The 20,425-nt window shown below is 43.5% G+C and overlaps 2 protein-coding genes across 2 annotated transcripts in view; both read left to right on the top strand.

Annotated features, from left to right (window-relative positions):
- The window catches only part of LOC143277376 (chitin deacetylase 7-like), a 22,922-nt gene extending 22,910 nt beyond the window's left edge, over positions 1 to 12 (top strand). The window contains exon 6 of the mRNA XM_076582159.1: positions 1 to 12. This exon is cut by the window's left edge and continues 689 nt beyond it. The gene's annotated coding sequence lies outside the window, so the exon portion shown is untranslated.
- A 13,151-nt stretch (positions 13 to 13,163) lies between these two features.
- Positions 13,164 to 20,425, top strand: part of LOC143277504 (serine/threonine-protein kinase Chk1-like) — a 29,629-nt gene continuing 22,367 nt past the window's right edge. Inside the window, exons 1-4 of the mRNA XM_076582356.1 lie at positions 13,164 to 13,292; positions 15,702 to 16,484; positions 18,141 to 18,243; positions 20,146 to 20,269. Coding sequence (XP_076438471.1) covers positions 15,718 to 16,484; positions 18,141 to 18,243; positions 20,146 to 20,269 — 994 coding nt within the window. The 5' untranslated portion in view covers positions 13,164 to 13,292; positions 15,702 to 15,717. The remainder of the gene's footprint in view (positions 13,293 to 15,701; positions 16,485 to 18,140; positions 18,244 to 20,145; positions 20,270 to 20,425) is intronic.

Below are 20,425 nucleotides of genomic sequence, written 5' to 3'. Positions count from 1 at the left end.
AATTAAAACTAAGGAAGGAATTATCAGTGATGTGTGTGTGTGTGTGTGTGTGTGTGTGTGTGTGTGTGTGCGTGTGTGTGTGTGTGTGTTTGTCCACTGTATGGCATGCTGGTGTGTGTGCGTGTGTGTGTGTGTGTGTGTGTGTGTGTGTGTGTGAGTGTGAGTTAGTGCACTGTATGGCATGCTGGTGTGTGTGTGTGTGTGTGTGTGTGTGTGTGTGTGTGTGTGTGTGTGTGTGTGTGTGTGATCGCATGCGCGCAAACAGTACAATATGATTCTTTCCAGATCGTTAACGTCATCACAGTAAAAACTGAGGTTCATCATTCACTAGTCTAGGACATAATTCTGTTTCACTGGAACTGATGCAGAGAATTATTAATACCATTAACGACAATAGTTATAGGCTACCCTCCCACTGAATCTCCAGAAGACTGCAAACATTAATTCACACCCTCACAAATATAGGCAGGTACATGTGAAATATATGCAAGGAACGTATTCACGTTTAACAAAATCAGATGAGAGCAAAGAACTTGAAAGGTGAATTACACTCGCACGTAAGACTGGTTTGTTGTCTATACCAAGGTACAGAGGTTCACTGATCCGCTTGTGCAAACATTACAATAAAATGTAGATAAACTATAACTGTGTAAATTACAAGTAAGTTAGCAATGTACATAAAAAACAAAATACATTAAAATCACACACACACACACACACACACACACACACACACACACACACACACACTGACTGAAACCATTTATTGTCAGATTAACTGTTTGTTGTACTGACTCTCTCACACACACACACACACACACACACACACACACACACACACACACACACACACACACACACTGTGTGTGTGTACTGGGTTTGCAGAAACCCATATATAGTTTCTGTACAGGAACTTAATTATATAACCCTTGCCATATGTCGTGGGTATACAGTAACCCATGGTTTCTGTACAGGAAACAATCCCTTTCCATAGGTCCGTCGTGGAGGTACAGTAACCCATGGTTTCTGAAAAATAAATGATCTAATCCCTTGACGTCACTGTCGCATCATCCAGGGGCTGTAGCTGAAGGATCAGTCCGGACTCCTGGATAAAGTCGTCGACCTCCCTGCCGATTTCCTCAACAGACAACGTCGGGTGTTTGGGTAGGAAGTCGGATGTGGCCATGATGATGGGGTGACATTTCTTTTCTGTGGACTTCCGTGTACCTGCTGCACTGTCTTCTCTCTTCTCGTGTGTTAAACTAACCCTATGTGACTTTGATAGAATCTCTTGTCCCTGTATAATCCTGCTCGCAGCGCCAATTTTGTGATGGAGTCGGGGTTAGGGTAGGGTTGGAGTAGGGTGGAGTAGGAGTAGGTAGGATAGGGGATAAGGGTGTAGGAATGGAAAGAGGGATTATAAAAATAAGTGGATAGCAGGTTCCCATGCAGACACAGGCATATGAAAGCGGAAGCCCTATCAACGGTTTATTCACCAAAGTCTCCTTGAGCTGCTGCTGCCTGGTGAAGAAGGCAGTTGCCAGGGCTGTGGCGTCCTGCTGCTCTCCTAATTTCTCCTCAAGAACTGCAAGGATCTTGGCTGGGGTGTCCACATTGGTAGCTGGTAGCCTGACGATCTGCTGGCAAGCTCGGCCAGTAAGGGCTGAGATCAGCCAGAGAGAGGCTGTCGTATCATCCAGGGGCAGCAGATGGAGGATTAGTCTGGCCTTCCAGAAGAAGTTGTCGACCTCCCTGCTGGTTTCCTCACTGGACAACGTCGGGTGTTTGGGTAGGAAGTCGGATGTGGCCATGATGATGGGGTGACATTTCCTTTCCGTGGACTTCCGTGTACCTGCTGCACTGTCTTCTCTATTCTCGTGTGTTAAACTAACCCTATATGACTTTGATAGAATCTCTTGTCCCTGTATGATCCTGCTCGCAGCGCCAATTTTGTGATGGAGTCGGGGTTAGGGTAGGGTTGGAGTAGGGTGGAGTAGGAGTAGGTAGGACAGGGGATAAGGGTGTAGGAATGGAAAGAGGGATTATAAAAATAAGTGGATAGCAGGTTCCCATGCAGACACAGGCATATGAAAGCGGAAGCCCTATCAACGGTTTATTCACCAAAGTCTCCTTGGGCTGCTGCTGCCTGGTGAAGAAGGCAGTTGCCAGGGCTGTGGCGTCCTGCTGCTCTCCTAATTTCTCCTCAAGAACTACAAGGGTCTTGGCTGGGGTGTCCACATTGGTAGCTGGTAGCCTGACGATCTGCTGGCAAGCTCGGCCAGTAAGGGCTGAGATCAGCCAGAGAGAGGCTGTCGTATCATCCAGGGGCAGCAGATGGAGGATTAGTCTGGCCTTCCAGAAGAAGTTGTCGACCTCCCTGCCAGTTTCCTCACTGGATAACATTGGGTGTTTGGGTAGGAAGTCGGATGTGGCCACGATGCTGGGGCAACGTTTCTTTTCTGTGGACTTCCATGTACCTGCTGCACTGTCTTCTTATCTTCTTTCATATCTTCTTCTCTCTTAATGTGAATGACCGAGTGGTAGGGGGTTGTTTAATTTATCTTTAATTTAGTTTGGATAAAAGATTAAAGAATTAAATCATTAAAAGGATGATTTTGGATTAATCTTGTCATGGATCAAAATCATGTAAGAAAGCTGAGTGGTAAAGGGTTATTTATTTATTAACTTTGATGAAAGAATGAAAACATTAAAAGAAAATATAATTTTGGGATCTATCTTGTCATGGATCCAAATCCTGTCTGATCAATCCTGGATCAATATCCTGTCGTGGGATCTTTATCCTGTTGGCGATGCCACTTTTGTAACTGTGCATGAACCGAGTGGAATATAAAGGGATTACAAAAGAATTATTGAATTACTGAATTAAAGAGGATGAAGGTGAAAGGATAGAAAAGATCCACACACAGGCCAAGGACATATAGAGGCCAGTCACAAAGGGTTATATTTTCCAATAGTTATAAGGATGAAGAAGATGAAAAGCCAGTGCAGCAGAATGTTAGGCAGCTGACGATGGGTGTGACAAATGAGCGTGTGGACACAAGCACAACACCGGTGGATCTGAGCGACCAGATGCCTAACAGCTTTCTCCTTAAATTTCCCCACTGTATAACATTAGGAGTTTTGGCAGGAAGTCCGTTGGTTGGGCCATGTTGATGGGTCAACGTTTCTTCTGCGTGGAATTGAAGTACCTGCTGCACTGTCTTCTCTCTTCTCCAATGTTAAACTACCTTATGTGACTGTTAGTACAACCTCTTGTCCCTGTACAATTCTGCTCGCAGCACCATTTTGTAACAAACTGAAGAGGTAAGGGGGTTTAATCTTGATGAGAAAAGGATTTAAGAATTAAAACATCCTTGCTTGCAAGTGCCAAATATTTAATGAACAAAACTGAATGGTTAGGGCTTAGAAGAATGATTTTGGGTCTCTCCTGTCATGGATCAAAATCCTGTCTGATCAATCCTGGATCAATATCCTGTTGTGGGATCTTTACCCTGTCAGCGACACCATTTTTCTAAGTGTGTGTGAACCCAGTGGTATATCAAAAAGGGGTTATAAAAGAATTATTGAATTACTGAATTAAAGACGATGAAGGTGAAATGATAGAAAAGATCCATGCACAGGCCAAGGACATATAGAGGCCAGTCACAAAGGGTCTTGTATTGTTTTATTTTCCAATAGTTATAAGGATGAAGAAGATGAAAAGACAGTGCAGTAGAATGTTAGGCAGCTGATAGTGGATGTGACAAATGAGCGTGTGGACACAAGCACAACACCGGTGGACCTGAGCGACCAGATGCCTAACAGCTTTCTTCTTAAATTCGATTTTGAATAGTGTTACGCCACACACGAGTTACTTCCACATGTCAATGGTTGGACACCGTCACTGCAGTGAAACTGTCATCTCTTAAGTTCCTGATCTATTCTCATCCAAACACTATGATAGTGTGGTTGCAGTAGAGGATAACCGATCACATACAGAACTGTAGACGGTAGTATTATATGTGACAGAAAGAACAAAATGACGTAAACTTAGTGTCAGTTGAAATCCTCACACTGACGAACAATTAAACTAAAATCAAATATGCTTCTAAATGATTTAAGTGGTGTGTAAGTACAACAGAACATAATCTGGCAGTGAATGATAAATGAATAAATGTTGGGAGCATGTAAGGATGGGCTTTCATTTACAATTCAAATAACATCACGCACTGTATTATGCATGAGTCACTGAAGGCCAGCAGCTTAACTGCGAAAATGGCGTCTGAACCAGTTCGTGTGTGAAGCAGTATTTACAGCCAGCTGAGCACTTCGATACATCAATATTGTAATAAAACAATAGAAAGCCCTTTGTGACTGACTTTGACTTACTTGACTTATTCCTCTTGATTCCTTGGGGAACATAGGGCCGCAACAACACTCCTCCAACGCACCCGGCTCTGGCTGGTCTTCTTCAGTTCGGCCCACGTCATTCCGGCCGCCCTTGTCTCTGCCTCAATGCTTCTCCGCCAGGTCTGCTTCGGACGGCCAACTTTCCTTTTCCCCTGTGGGTTCCAATCAAGAGCCTGTCTTGTGATGTTTGTTGCAGGCTTGCGTAGTGTATGGCCTATCCATCCCCATTTCCGTTTCTTGATTTCCGTCTCCAGTGGGGCCTGTTTTGTCATGTTCCAAAGTTCTTCATTGGAGACAACCTCTGGCCATCTGATGTTCAGGATGTTTCTTAGGCATCTGTTGGTGAATGTCTGAAGCTTGTGGGTGCTGGTCTTTGTCACTCTCCACGTCTCTGAGCCATAGAGTAGAACCGACTTCACGTTGGTGTTAAAAATCCGGATCTTGTTGCGGATTGAGAGGGCTGTCGATCTCCAGATTGGTCGAAGGGTGTTGAAGGCGTGTCTTGCTTTGTTGATACGGCTCTTGATGTCTTCGTCCGTCCCCCCGTCTTTGCTGACAACACTGCCTAATTAGACAAACTTGTCAACCTCCTTGATGTTCTCTTGGTGTAGTTGCACTGGATATTGCTTCTTGTTGTTGACCCTCATGACCTCTGTTTTCCCAATGTTGATTTGGAGTCCAGTCTTCTCAGCTTCTTCTGCCACACGACATAGTTTCTCCTGCGCATCTTGCTGCCTGTGGGAGAGAAGACTTATGTCATCTGTGAAGTCTAGGTCCTTTGTGACTGGCTTCTATATTATGTCCTTAACCTTGGCCTGTGCAAAGGAGCTTCCTGTCCTTTCACTCTTTTTATCCTAATTCAGTAATTCAGCAATTTTTTTTGTAACCTCTTTATAATAAACCACTCATTCCACAGATGGTTACAAAAGTAACGTCACCGACATGATAACTGATCCAAAACAGAACTGATCCAAAAATATTTATTTTAATGTTTTCCTTCTTTAATCCTTCTATTCCACCTTACCACTCAGCAGTATACTCCATTACACATGGTTTCTGCACAGGAACTAATCCCTTGCCGTACATTGTGACCCATGGTTTCTGCACAAGAACTAATCCCTTGCCGTACGTCGTGGGTGTACAGTAACCCATGGTTTCTGCACAGGAACTAATCCCTTGCCGCAAGAACTAATCCCTTGCCGTACGTCGTGGGTATACAGTGACCCATGGTTTCTGCACAGGAACTAATCCCTTGCCGTACATCGTGGGTGTATAGTGATCCATGGTTTCTGCACAGGAACTAATCCCTTGCCGCAAGAACTAATCCCTTGCCATACGTCGCGGGCCGGTGTACAGTAAACCATGGTTTCTGCACAGGAACTTATCCCTTGCCGCAAGAACTAATCCCTTGCCGTACGTTGTGGGTGTACAGTTACCCATGGTTTCTGCACAGGAACTTATCCCTTGCCGCAAGAACTAATCCCTTGCCGTACGTCGTGGGTGTGCAGTAAACCATGGTTTCTGCACAGGAACTTATCCCTTGCCGTACGTCGTGGGTATACAGTGACCCATGGTTTCTGCACAGGAAATAATCCCTTGCCGTACATCGTGGGTGTATAGTGACCCATGGTTTCTGCACAGGAACTTATCCCTTGCCGCAAGAAAGGCTAATCCCTTGCCGTACGTCGTGGGTATACAGTGACCCATGGTTTCTGCACAGGAACTTATCCCTTGCCGCAAGAACTAATCCCTTGCCGTACATCGTGGGTGTACAGTAACCCATGGTTTCTGCACAGGAACTTATCCCTTGCCACAAGAACTAATCCCTTGCCGTACGTCGTGGGTGTGCAGTAACCCATGGTTTCTGTAAAGGAACTAATCCTTTGCTGTACGTCGTGGGTGTACAGTGATCCATGGTTTCTGCACAGGAACTTATCCCTTGCCGCAAGAACTAATCCCTTGCCGTACGTCGTGGGTGTACAGTAAACCATGGTTTCTGCACAGGAACTTATCCCTTGCCACAAGAACTAATCCCTTGCCATACGTCGCGGGCCGGTGTACAGTAAACCATGGTTTCTGCACAGGAACTTATCCCTTGCCATACGTCGAGGGTATACAGTAATCCATGGTTTCTGCACAGGAACTTATCCCTTGCCGCAAGAACTAATCCCTTGCCGTACGTCGTGGGTATACAGTAATCCATGGTTTCTGCACAGGAACTAATCCCTTGCCGCAAGAACTAATCCCTTGCCGTACGTCGTGGGTATACAGTGACCCATGGTTTCTGCACAGGAACTAATCCCTTGCCGTACATCGTGGGTGTATAGTGACCCATGGTTTCTGCACAGGAACTAATCCCTTGCCGCAAGAACTAATCCCTTGCCATACGTCGCGGGCCGGTGTACAGTAAACCATGGTTTCTGCACAGGAACTTATCCCTTGCCATACGTCGAGGGTATACAGTGACCCATGGTTTCTGCACAGGAACTAATCCCTTGCCGTACATCGTGGGTGTATAGTGACCCATGGTTTCAGCACAGGAACTTATCCCTTGCCGCAAGAAAGGCTAATCCCTTGCCGTACGTCGTGGGTATACAGTGACCCATGATTTCTGCACAGGAACTTATCCCTTGCCGCAAGAACTAATCCCTTGCCGTACATCGTGGGTGTACAGTATACAATGGTTTCTGCACAGGAACTTATCCCTTGCCGCAAGAAAGGCTAATCCCTTGCCGTACGTCGTGGGTATACAGTGACCCATGATTTCTGCACAGGAACTTATCCCTTGCCGCAAGAACTAATCCCTTGCCGTACATCGTGGGTGTACAGTATACAATGGTTTCTGCACAGGAACTAATCCCTTGCCGCAAGAACTAATCCCTTGCCATACGTCGCGGGCCGGTGTACAGTAAACCATGGTTTCTGCACAGGAACTTATCCCTTGCCACAAGAACTAATCCCTTGCCGTACGTCGTGGGTGTACAGTAACCCATGGTTTCTGCACAGGAACTAATCCCTTGTCGCAAGAACTAATCCCTTGCCGTACGTCGTGGGTGTACAGTATACAATGGTTTCTGCACAGGAACTAATCCCTTGCCGCAAGAACTAATCCCTTGCCGTACGTCGTGGGTGTACAGTATACAATGGTTTCTGCACAGGAACTAATCCCTTGCCGCAAGAACTAATCCCTTGCCATACGTCGCGGGCCGGTGTAGAGTAAACCATGGTTTCTGCACAGGAACTTATCCCTTGCCGCAAGAACTAATCCCTTGCCGTACGTCGTGGGTATACAGTGACCCATGGTTTCTGCACAGGAAATAATCCCTTGCCGTACATCGTGGGTGTATAGTGACCCATGGTTTCTGCACAGGAACTTATCCCTTGCCGCAAGAAAGGCTAATCCCTTGCCGTACGTCGTGGGTATACAGTGACCCATGGTTTCTGCACAGGAACTTATCCCTTGCCGCAAGAACTAATCCCTTGCCGTACATCGTGGGTGTACAGTAACCCATGGTTTCTGCACAGGAACTTATCCCTTGCCACAAGAACTAATCCCTTGCCGTACGTCGTGGGTGTGCAGTAACCCATGGTTTCTGTAAAGGAACTAATCCTTTGCTGTACGTCGTGGGTGTACAGTGATCCATGGTTTCTGCACAGGAACTTATCCCTTGCCGCAAGAACTAATCCCTTGCCGTACGTTGTGGGTGTACAGTAACCCATGGTTTCTGCACAGGAACTAATCCCTTGTCGCAAGAACTAATCCCTTGCCGTACGTCGTGGGTGTACAGTAACCCATGGTTTCTGCACAGGAACTAATCCCTTGCCGCAAGAACTAATCCCTTGCCATACGTCGCGGGCCGGTGTACAGTAAACCATGGTTTCTGCACAGGAACTTATCCCTTGCCGCAAGAACTAATCCCTTGCCGTACGTCGTGGGTATACAGTAATCCATGGTTTATGCACAGGAACTAATCCCTTGTCGCAAGAACTAATCCCTTGCCGTACGTCGTGGGTGTACAGTAATCCATGGTTTCTGCACAGGAACTAATCCCTTGTCGCAAGAACTAATCCCTTGCCGTACGTCGTGGGTGTACAGTAAACCATGGTTTCTGCACAGGAACTTATCCCTTGCCACAAGAACTAATCCCTTGCCGTACGTCGTGGGTGTGCAGTAACCCATGGTTTCTGCACAGGAACTTATCCCTTGCCACAAGAACTAATCCCTTGCCGTACGTCGTGGGTATACAGTAACCCATGGTTTCTGCACAGGAACTAATCCCTTGTCGCAAGAACTAATCCCTTGCCGTACGTCGTGGGTGTACAGTAACCCCACAAGGTTTCTGCACAGGAGCTAATCCCTTGCTGTACGTCGTGGGTGTACAGTGATCCATGGTTTCTTTGAAGAAAGAAGACCTTACCCTTCGCCATTGGTGTGCAGAAACCAACACCTATACGAAATGCAAATTGACTTTTCCTTCAGCAAAATAAGTTGCACGTGCAGTTTCCACTTGCATGCTTTTACTCAAGCGTTTTACCAAGTTCATTGATTGTGAATCAGTTGTGCCTGTGGGATCGGGAATCTTGTTGTTGAAACTTTTTTTTCTTCAGTGAATAGCTGTGCACAGGCGACTTCATGATTGTGTGTGTGTGTGTGTGTGTGTGTGTGTGTGTGTGTGTGTAAATATAATACGTTTGAAAGAGGCACGGCTATACCACACTAACACATTCTCTTTTCTTCAAGAAAAACAAGTCATTCAACACTGTACATAAACGAGTTCCTTTATCTAATACAATGAATATTGTGTTGTTTGTTTTTAAAAATGAGTTACAACTTCAGTCGGAGCAAAACCGCAGACTTGAACTTGGATATATAATATGCACAGCAGACAAAGGCAGTAGCACCACCACTTTCTCTCTCCCTCTCTCTCTCTCCAGCTCACTCTCTACATCTCTCTCTCTTTCTGCCTCTCTCTCTCTCTTTCTGTCTGTCTCTCTGTCTGATTCTCTCTCTCCCTCTTTCTGCCTCTCTCTCTCTCTCTCTACCTCCCTATGTGTGGTGTGTGTGTGTGTGTGTGTGTGTGTGTGTTGGAGCTCATGTACGTTTATATGTATTTGACTGTGCTTTCATATCTGTGAAACTGCATGTTTGGTGCATATCTGTTATGCATGTGTGGGTGTATGTGTGAATGTGTGTCTTCATGTTTTACATTTATTTGCTTATTTATCATCATTGTTGTCTTATTTATTTATTTATTATTATTATTTTATTATTATTATCATTACTACTACCTTTTTTTATATCATAATTATTATTTATTTATTTATTTATGTAAGCTTATCTATTATTTATTCACCTTTTTTTCTCTCAAGGCCTGACTAAGCGCGTTGGGTTACGCTGCTGGTCAGGCATCTGCTTGGCAGATGTGGTGTAGCGTATATGGATTTGTCCGAACGCAGTTACGCCTCCTTGAGCTACTGAAACTGAAACCTCTACCTCTCTCTCTCTCTTTCTGCCTCTCTCTCTATCCAGCTCTCTCCCTCCCTCTCTCTCTCCCCCCCTCTCTCTCTCCCTCCCTCTCTCTCTACCCCCTCTCTCTCTTTCTGCCTCTCTCTCTATCCAACTCTCTCCCTCCCTCTCTCTCTCCAGCTATCTACCCTCTCTCTCTCCAGCTCTCTCCCTCCCCCCTCTCTCTCTACCTCTCTCTCTCTCTCTCTCTCTCCAGCTCTCTCTCTCTACCTCTCTCTCTCTCTCTGTCTTTCTGCACGCACAGCATACGAGCAAGTAAGTAAGTAAATAGGGTATAAAAAACACACCGAGCTGCAACAATACAGTCACATTTTTGCACCACGCTAAAACATCACAACTTACAGATTCAAACTCGGCATAAAAAAAAAGAAAGAAAAAAAAAAGCGACATCAATACCAATGTACTGTACTTTTTGTGACATTGCTACTTAATTAGATTCTGAAAAACAGAGAGAGAGAGAGAGAGAGAGAGAGAGAACTTGAAGAGAGAGAGATTGTACGTGTGTGTGTGTGTGTGTGTGTGTGTGTGTGTGTGTGTGTGTGTGTGTGTGTGTGTGTGTGTGTGTGTGTGTAGAAAGAAAGAGAACTTAGAGAGAGAGAGAGAGAGAGAGAGAGAGAGAGAGAGACAAGACAGACAGACAAAAAGAGAGAGAAAGAGTTATAGAATAGAATATGTCTTTATTACCAAGTGTACCGGGGTCACAAGGAATATTGGGGGGTGATAGTACATAACAAGGTACGAACATAAATCGAAAATCATACACAAACACAGATACAGTAGAAATGATGGGAGCGGGGAGGGGAGTGGCGCTCTCAGTGTAGCGACGCGCTCTCTGGAAGAGCAGCGAATTTCACACAGAGAAATCTGTTGTGACAAAAATTAGTAACACACACACACACACACACACACACACACACACACACACACACACACACACACACACAGAGGCACACACACACACACACACACACAGAGAGAGGCACACACACGCATTATACAAAAAAAGAATAATAATAATAATGGATACTTATATAGCACACTATCCAGAAATCTGCTCTAGGTGCTTTACAAAAACGCTTTTGATAACATAAAACATTATATCTATGTTACATACACACACCAAAATGTGACCACACACACACACGCGCGCGCGCGCACACACACACACACACACACACTGCATACATACATTTTAACATACATGTGTATCTAACAGCTACCCTAACACATACGCACACATAGGCAGGCACAAACTTACATAGACACACGCACACACAATACACATTCATATACATGCATGTAGTTGTGGACCTGCCACAATTGAACTTATTGCTGAGGGAAAAGGTGAGTTTTGAGACGAGATTTAAAAGATGCGAGGGAATCAGAATGACGGAGGTTATCAGGGAGCTTGTTCCACGTCTTTGGCGATTGAAAAGAAACCGATCTGTGTCCATAGGTCTTACTTCTGACGTGAGGTATCCTGAGAAGTCGAGTATCAGAGGAAGAACGGAGCTGGCGAGACGGGGTATAGATATGGATGAGTTCAGAAAGATATTTGGGGCCAGATCCGTTGACTGCAGAAAAGGTCAGAGTGGATAGCTTATAGTCTATTCGATCAGAAACAGGCAACCAGTGGAGAGACTGAAGGAGAGGAGAAACATGGTCAAATTTAGAAGCTCTGCAAATGAGTCTGGCAGCGTTATTCTGAATTCGTTGGAGTCTGTCTAACAGGTATTTGGGAAGGCCGGCCAAAAGAGAGTTGCAGTAATCCAATCTTGAGAGAACCAGAGAGCATACAAGTGTCTTGGTTGCATCGGTTGAGAGATAGTGGCGGATAGAGCTGATTCTATGCAGTTCCAAATAGGCAACTTTACAGATATTCGAAATGTGCTGTTGGAAGGAAAGAGACTGGTCCAGGATTACACCAAGACTGCGAACAGAGGGAGAAAGTGAAACAGGTGTGCTATTGATCAGAACAGAGTCAGGAAAGGAAGGATGTTGACGAAACTTCTTTGGACAGGTTATCATAAATTCAGTCTTATCATCATTTAATTGCAGCTTGTTGAGAGTCATCCAGTCCTTTAGGCCAGCAATGCACTCCTGTGTTTGAGTCACCAGTGCATCAAATTCAGCTATGGAAGCCGACTGATAAAGTTGTGTGTCATCAGCAAAGCTCTCATGCGACATCGCATGATGACTGATGACATCCGACACAGGAGCCGCATACAGCACGAAAAGAACAGGACCTAGGACGGACCCTTGTGGGACACCATATTTCAAGGCAGATACTCTAGAGTATGTACCATTTACACACACTTTCTGTGTACGATCTGACAGGTAAGACGTGGTAAGAAGATGAAGAAAACACATACTTTCTTTCACTAAACAATGACATTGTAGAAATAAACAAATAATCAAACGGAAATGGTCATTCTCTTTCCGATGAAATGTTATTCCTTTCTCTCCTTCTGCCCATGAAGGTTTTTCGGAGCACCACAACACGGCATATCATGTCGTAACTTCCGCTTTCTCTCTCACTGGAGTCATAACTAGGTTATAGCTGTCGCGCGCGCGGTTCGGTCACCTCAAGCGGTCACGCGGTGAGCCTCAGGATGGTTCGGTCCTCCTATATACGACCGTCTCAGATAATACACAACAAAAGAATGCAAAACATCGCCAGACTCTATCGCTTACCTTTGTCGTGACAGGCCTCTTGAAAGACACTTCAACAAGTTGAAAAGCAGACGGAGAATCGCAAAGGCATTGTTTTATCGCACGAAGAAGCGGAAAGGGAAGAGCAGATAATGCGATGCGCTGAGAGACAAAAGATAAATAATCCGCGGCATCATGACCACTAACATGTTCGAGAATTTTTTGTCATGTTCGCCCATGCGGTATGCTTCATTTAGATAACCATGTGACCCAAAGGGTGTTCCCAAATCAAAATAGCTGCCGAGTACTAAAAATACTATCCAATCAGTGCTGGCAGCCACGTTATGCGACTGTGGTCAGTCACATTTTCTAGTATAGTTGTTTTCGTACAATTTCAAAACTAAAGAAGCCATCCAAAGTAGAGACGCACTTAAGAGAAAGTTCTAACGGTATGCATTATGGTTTGTTTGAATATTATTTTGTTGTGAAATAGTTTTCCACCGCACAGCACACCTTAAAATATCACTCTTCAGTGTCGAAGGAACAAAAAGAGCAGGTCATGTGACTCGTGAAACCGCGAGATGCGAAAGGTGCGGGTGTATCCTGATCAATGCACAATTCTTTGTAAAATTTTCTGTTCCATCGTCAGTATAATAACGAAAAGTGGGCGCACAAAATATCTGCTGCCAGTCCTGTTCAATATGTAAGTACATTACGTGTAAATACTGATTGGCCGATATAAACTAATCAAGCCGAAGTGTTATACCTTTCCTCAAAATTTTGTTCGGTCATTTTCCATGTTGTTTTTGAGTGGAGTTGATGGAAAGACCGACGGATGAAAATGCTTTACTCGATCGTATGATGATATGCCATTGGAAAAACTATAGCCGTCATGATATATTTCTGCTAAACTTATAAAAGACAGCATTATAATTAGATGTTTTGAATACGATGTAAGGGGAAGAGTGGGCCAAGAAATACGACAGGTGAGCGACCGTTTGTGAAAGGCCAAGATGGTGGACGGTTTGCAGGTGATTATGGTTGAGGTGACTTTGACATTTTGACTTTGATCAAATTGATGGGATACGTTGTAGTTGTAGGACCATTTTCGGCTGTATACACAACGAGGGGGGCGGGGTGTGGGGTGGGTGTGTTATCTGTGTATCTTTCTCCACAGCGCGTATGCTGCTATCACTCAAGTCACATGTTGCCAGCAGCCGGTCGTCGCGCAGGTTGTTCCAGTCTACTGCAGTTCTCACGAAGAATTAGTTTTTATATTGTTCTGTTCTTGCTTCTGGAACCTCTAATGTAATGTTCTATTATTTTTCCTGGCTGATCTCTCCAGGATGTTGCTGGAAAGAAAATCAGCAAAATGCCCGAGCTGGAAACTGCATCTGTTTATTGCTTGTTCTTTTTTGAACTGGCCAGGTGTCATGGCTGGCAGGGACCCCTCAACCACTCATTTTAAGGAGAGATGGAGGTCTTGTCCTCAGCGTTGCCTCTGTTGCAGGCTTGGAATCTGTAGTTCTTTCAGTGTGTACAGGTGTTTTTGTTTTGTTTTGCTTTTTTCAATCATTGATAGCCCATCACCACCATCTTTTTAGTGTGATGGATTTTTATTGATATATATATATATATATATATATACTTATTTAAGTTATTAGTTTTACATAAGGTCAGTCACTCAGCATAAACATACTGACATAAATAACTATCTTGTGTATACACTATGCAGAATAACAGAAATAAGCAGGTCTGCACATTATGCTGGCAAGGCACTTTAGGAAATTTTAGATACATTTTCATGATTTTTGTTGTTGTTGCAACTGGGAAGATTTTGACTTCTTCAAGGAAAGTGCTTTCCTAAAACAATGGTATTGGACCAATGCAAATGACATTGACACTGTAGATCTGATATCTTTCTGTTGTGTTGCTTTGCTTTTGTTTCTACTTTTTTTTCTTGATATTAATTGGACCGTAATGTGAACATTTACTAATACTATTCAGAGCAGCCAGCATAAGAAAGTGTTTCATCATTGCAAAATAAATTCCAGTAAATTGAGTAATGTTGTGTTTCCGCATGTATAAGTAACATATATATATATATATATATATATATATATATATATATGTATATATATATATATATATATATATATATATATATATATAACACACACACACACACACACACACACACACACACACACACACACACATTTATACCATTTCACACACTAGTGAGTGTGATGGGCAAAGTACAAATTCAGTAACAATTTTTTATAGGGTTTAGGGTGACTGGTGGGGGCGCCCGAGATGGAATTAAGGGGTTGTTTTCACTGACCCATTAATTTTCAAAATGACCCATTGATTTTGTGGTGAACTTATCAAATAACCCATGGTCAAGGTGTCCGGAACCAAACCTAAACTCAGGTGTTTGAGAGAGAGAGAGATTTCTTATAAGTTATATTCTTTAGGTGGATCACCAAGAAAAAGCAACAACCTGTAACTAACGATATATAAATATCAAATGTGTGATTGTATCTGAATGATTAAATTACATTTTATTTCTTGTCACCAAATCAGTGGTTGTACATAATTTACTAAAACAGACAAGTCTTATGCTGATCTTGCATATATATGTGTGTACTCTCACTGTTGTGTCAGTTGAATACTCTTCTTCTTGGTATCCAGCTGGGCTGATAAGCTGATGTAAAGTCTGCTGAGCCTGTCATTCTAAAGTTTTGTGCTGGACTCGACAGCTTTTGGAGTTCATTTTCATCATTGGCTCAGGCCAGGCTATTGTTCTGATCACTTTTTTTGTCTGTTTTAACCCCCTCCCCTACCCCCACCCCCAGCCCCCAACACACAGCCCTCCTACCCCCTCCACCTAACCCCATCCCCTACCCCCACCCCTGACCAATCCCCCTCCCAGCAACAACAAGTTGAACAACAAAAAAAGTACTGGTGTTTGAAATTCGCACTCCTAGCACTAAATCTTATTTTTCTTAATAATATTTTTGTTGTTCTAAATGAAATAACCTGTTCAGATGTGGTACAATAAATGATTGTAACCTTCTTTTTTTTCTTTTGTTTTTTTGTTTTACTACAGAACTTGAACAGAGAGAATGTCGTTTCAACTGTCAACAACGCTAACAGAATCCTTGGAATCTATCAGTGTTGCGGAACCCAGTGCATACATTCCCAGTGGTGACGGAGACGTTACACGCAAACGATTACAGCCTCGAAAGTGTTTAGCTGAACTTCAGGGCTCAGATAACACAGAACGGTCTGAAACAGACATGGAAAACATAAACTCAGACTCCTCCACACAGACTGCTAAGCCTTCCACCGAACAGACTGATGAAACAGACAAGGAAAACATTAACTCAGACAACACAGACGCTGCTCAGCCTTCCACAGAAGGGACTGAAACAGACAAGAAAAACAGTAACTCAGACAACACAGAAGGGACTGAAACAGGTATGGAAAACATAAACTCAGACTCCTCCACACACGCTTCCACAGTACGGACGGAAATGGAGACGGAAAGCAGTGACTCAGACTTGGACTCGGACTCTGAGTCTGAGCATGACTACTCTGACTACAGGCCCGCCCAGGCCGAGCCCACCGTTTCCAGGGAAAAGGGAACCAAGGACCGTGGGTTTAAGCGGAAGTGCATGTCTGTGGACGAATTCAAGCTGCGGGAGAACTTCAAAGAACGGCAGCATCTGGCAGCAGAAAAGAAGCGCAAGGCTGAAGCAGCAGCTGCTGCCGCCGCCGCTGCTGCTGGAGGAAGTGGTCGTGGTGGTTCCAGAATTGGGCCCCATGCCCCACAGTCTTTTGTCAAGAACTGGGACTTTGTGCAGACCCTAGGGGAAGGAGCATATGGAGAGTAAGTTGTAACAATGTGTTATGATATTTTGGGTGTGTACGTAGAGTTACATCATGATGAAGTGTTGTAATATCTTGGGTGTGTACAGATAGTAAGTCGTAAGGAAGTGTTGTAATATCTTGGGTGTGTACAGATAGTAAGTCATTAGGAAGTGTTGTAATATCTTGGGCGTGTACAGATAGTAAGTCATTAGGAAGTGTTGTAATATCTTGGGTGTGTACGGATAGTAAGTCGTAAGGAAGTGTTGTAATATCTTGGGTGTGTACAGATAGTAAGTCATTAGGAAGTGTTGTAATATCTTGGGCGTGTACAGATAGTAAGTCATTAGGAAGTGTTGTAATATCTTGGGTGTGTACGGATAGTAAGTCGTAAGGAAGTGTTGTAATATCTTGGGTGTGTACAGATAGTAAGTCATTAGGAAGTGTTGTAATATCTTGGGTGTGTACGGATAGTAAGTCGTAAGGAAGTGTTGTAATATCTTGGGTGTGTACGGATAGTAAGTCGTAAGGAAGTGTTGTAATATCTTGGGTGTGTACGGATAGTAAGTCGTAAGGATGTGTTGTAATACCTTGGGTGTGTACAGATAGTAAGTCATAAGGAAGTGTTGTAATATCTTGGGTGTGTACGGATAGTAAGTCGTAAGGAAGTGTTGTAATATCTTGGGTGTGTACGGATAGTAAGTCGTAAGGAAGTGTTGTAATATCTTGGGTGTGTACGGATAGTAAGTCGTAAGGATGTGTTGTAATATCTTGGGTGTGTTCGGATAGTAAGTCATAAGGAAGTGTTGTAATATCTTGGGTGTGTACGGATAGTAAGTCGTAAGGATGTGTTGTAATACCTTGGGTGTGTACGGATAGTAAGTCATAAGGAAGTGTTGTAATATCTTGGGTGTGCATGTATAGTAAGTCGTAAGGAAGTGTTGTAATATCTTGGGTGTGTACGGATAGTAAGTCATAAGGAAGTGTTGTAATATCTTGGGTGTGTACGGAGAGATAAGTCATGACGAAGTGTCATAATATCTTGGGTGTATATGGGGAGTTAAGCCATGACGAAGTGTTATATTTTGGGTGTGTATTATTTTTTTTTTTAGTAAAATTATATTGGTGGAGAATGGAGTTAGCTACTGATGTACTGAGATGAGGATGAGTCTGAGTGCCAGGTAAACTGTAATTAGTGTAAAGTAGTATAGTTGTAAACTAGTATCAGTGCATTCACCGACTTCTTTATTTGATATTGATAGTAATGAAGTAACTTGATGTTGAACAGACACAAATGATTAGGGGGTGGGGGGGGGAATCACTGACATAGGTCAAGCTTTGAACTTTATAATTTCATTTATTAATAGTGATAACAATGACAGTGATACCATCATTAATTAGTAATAAAAACAATAATGATGATGATAATGGTGATAATAATCGTAACAATTCTACTGTGACTAATAACAACAATACCTATAATTGATAATCATAATGAATAAATGATAATGTATTTAATGATGGTAACAGTAACAGTGATACTGATAGTCTGATACTGCTACCACTTATGAAAACAATGATTATGATGATAAACAATCATAACAATTCTCCTGCAACTAATAACAATACTAATAACTGATAATGATGATAAAGACAAGATGTCATTTCACATTTTCAGGGTGAAGTTGGCTTACAACAGCAGGACCGAGGAAGCAGTGGCTGTGAAGATAATCAATTTACAGGGGGCCAATCAAGAGGCATTGGATGACGTCCGCAAAGAGGTGCGTAGTCTGGGCACATGGGTTCGAATTCCACAATCACCAGTATTTTACCCTCCTTACTAGACCTTGAGTGGTGGTCTGGATGCTGGTATATTTTGTATCCTTATCTTTTTTTCTTTTTTTTTGTGCTAGTCATTGGGATGAGGCGATAAACCAAGGTCCCATATTTATCTATCTGTGTGTGTGTGTGTGTGTGTGCAGAGAGAGAGAGAGAGATATAGCATGCACTTACTTAGCCTGCGTAAAAGAATCCATTGATTGCATGGCATTGGCAGTGAAATTTCTGTAGAGAAATCTGATGTGATAGGAAAACAAACTTTATTCACTTGCACAGTTGCAGGCAAAAATTACAAAAGGCCTTGGTTGAGCAGCCAGAATTTGACACAGTGGAATATGTTGTGACAAAAAGTAGTGCAATGCGATACAATAAGGTACAATACAATACAACACAATACATTACAGTGCAATATAATACACTACAACACAGTACAGTAAGCTACAATATCAGAATATGGTACACTACAGTATAATACAGTACAATACAATACAGTATTGAGCAGAATTGGTTTAAGCTTGTAAACTACAATTTGTTGCAGAAATGTATACATCATTTGGAAGCATCTTTTTATGTGTGTGTGTTTTTTTCTCTTTGTAAATCTGGGTTTCACATTGAGACAAACATGCACATACACACACACCACACCACACTAAATAATAATATTGACACCCACACTTCTGGCCCGGTTCTCATCCTTTTGTAGGCACAGATGTTGTTTTTGTGTGTGTGTGTGTGTGTTTTGTTGTTGTTTTTTTTGTTGTTTTTTTTGTCCGGTCAGAAACAGTATGACTTTATTATCTCAGTTAGAAAAGAGAAGTCCCCAGCCTTCACATAAAACTGTCCATCAACAAATCATTGACGTTGGTTCCCTATGGGCAGCCAGCACTCGGACTGCGACAGACGAACCTGGGTGTGGCTGTGTATGTGTTGTTGATGATGATGTTGACTGACAACGAGCGGCATGGGATGGCACTGAAATGGTACAGATGATGGGGCAGCAAAAAAAAAAAAAAAAAGAAAGAAAAAAAAAGCATTGCCATTGTTAACTGAGCAGGGCTGGATGTTATACACTTAAAAAAAAAAAAAAAAAGGTCTGGGTTTAAATCCCGGTCTCGCTCTAAGTCTTCGAGCATGCTGCTAGAGGGAGGTGGCTGAATGGTTAAGACGCTTATCTTCCATATACAGTGTCCATGAAGGTCTGGGTTTGAATCTCAGTCTTTCTCCCAAGTTTGACTGGAAAAAAATCAGACTGGGTGTCTAAACATTTTGCATGAGACGATAAACCAAAGTCACAAAACAGTCTCAAAGTCTGTGGCCTTTCATGCCCTGCTCTCATGTTCGATACCCCTCCACTTCTGTGCTTGGGATGAGTCCTGTCAATGTCTTCAGTGTCGGCAGATTCATGGGGGGCTGTTGCTTGGGGGACGTGGTGGCGGTCTCCAGTCTGGGAGGGACGCTCACTCAGTCTGGCTCCGCGACTAAGCCATTATTGTCGTTAGTAGGGGGCTTAGTAGGTGGTGTCCTCACTACGTTAAATCAGAACAGGCACCACTGAACACCACCGAAGTGACTCAGCAGCAGTGCAGGGTCTCCTCTGGTGTGTGGCCTCCTGGCGACCTAACATCGATGGTTCCCTGCGGACTGCCAACGCTGGAACTGTGACGGACGAACCCAGGTGTGGCCATGTATGGGGGAATCTAAATGAGCGGCGTGGGAGTAATGCCACTGAAACGGTGCAGATGATGGGGCAGCAAAAAAAAAAAACAAGAAAAGAAAGAAAAGAAAAAAACCAAAGTCACGTATTGCAGCACTTGGTGCACTGAATGATGTTCTGTTCTGTGCAGGTGTGCATCCATCGGTTGATCAGCCACAAGAACATCATCAGCTTCTACGGGATGAGGACGGAAGGTGACATCCAGTACCTCTTCCTGCAGTACGCCAGCGGTGGGGAGCTCTTTGACAGAATAGGTAAGAGCACCCTGCCAGAGGGAGGTGGCTGAATGGGTAAGGCGCAAGCTTATCTGTGTCCGTGAAGGTCTGGGTTCGAATCCGGGTCTCGCTCTTTGAGCACCCTGCCAGAGGGAGGTGGCTGAAAGGGTAAGGCGCAAGCTTATCTGTGTCCGT

Source organism: Babylonia areolata, chromosome 34, assembly GCF_041734735.1.
Source record: "Babylonia areolata isolate BAREFJ2019XMU chromosome 34, ASM4173473v1, whole genome shotgun sequence".
Lineage (NCBI taxonomy): Eukaryota > Metazoa > Mollusca > Gastropoda > Neogastropoda > Buccinidae > Babylonia > Babylonia areolata.
Note: the sequence above shows the minus strand (reverse complement) of the source record. Positions and strands in the feature narration are given on the sequence as shown.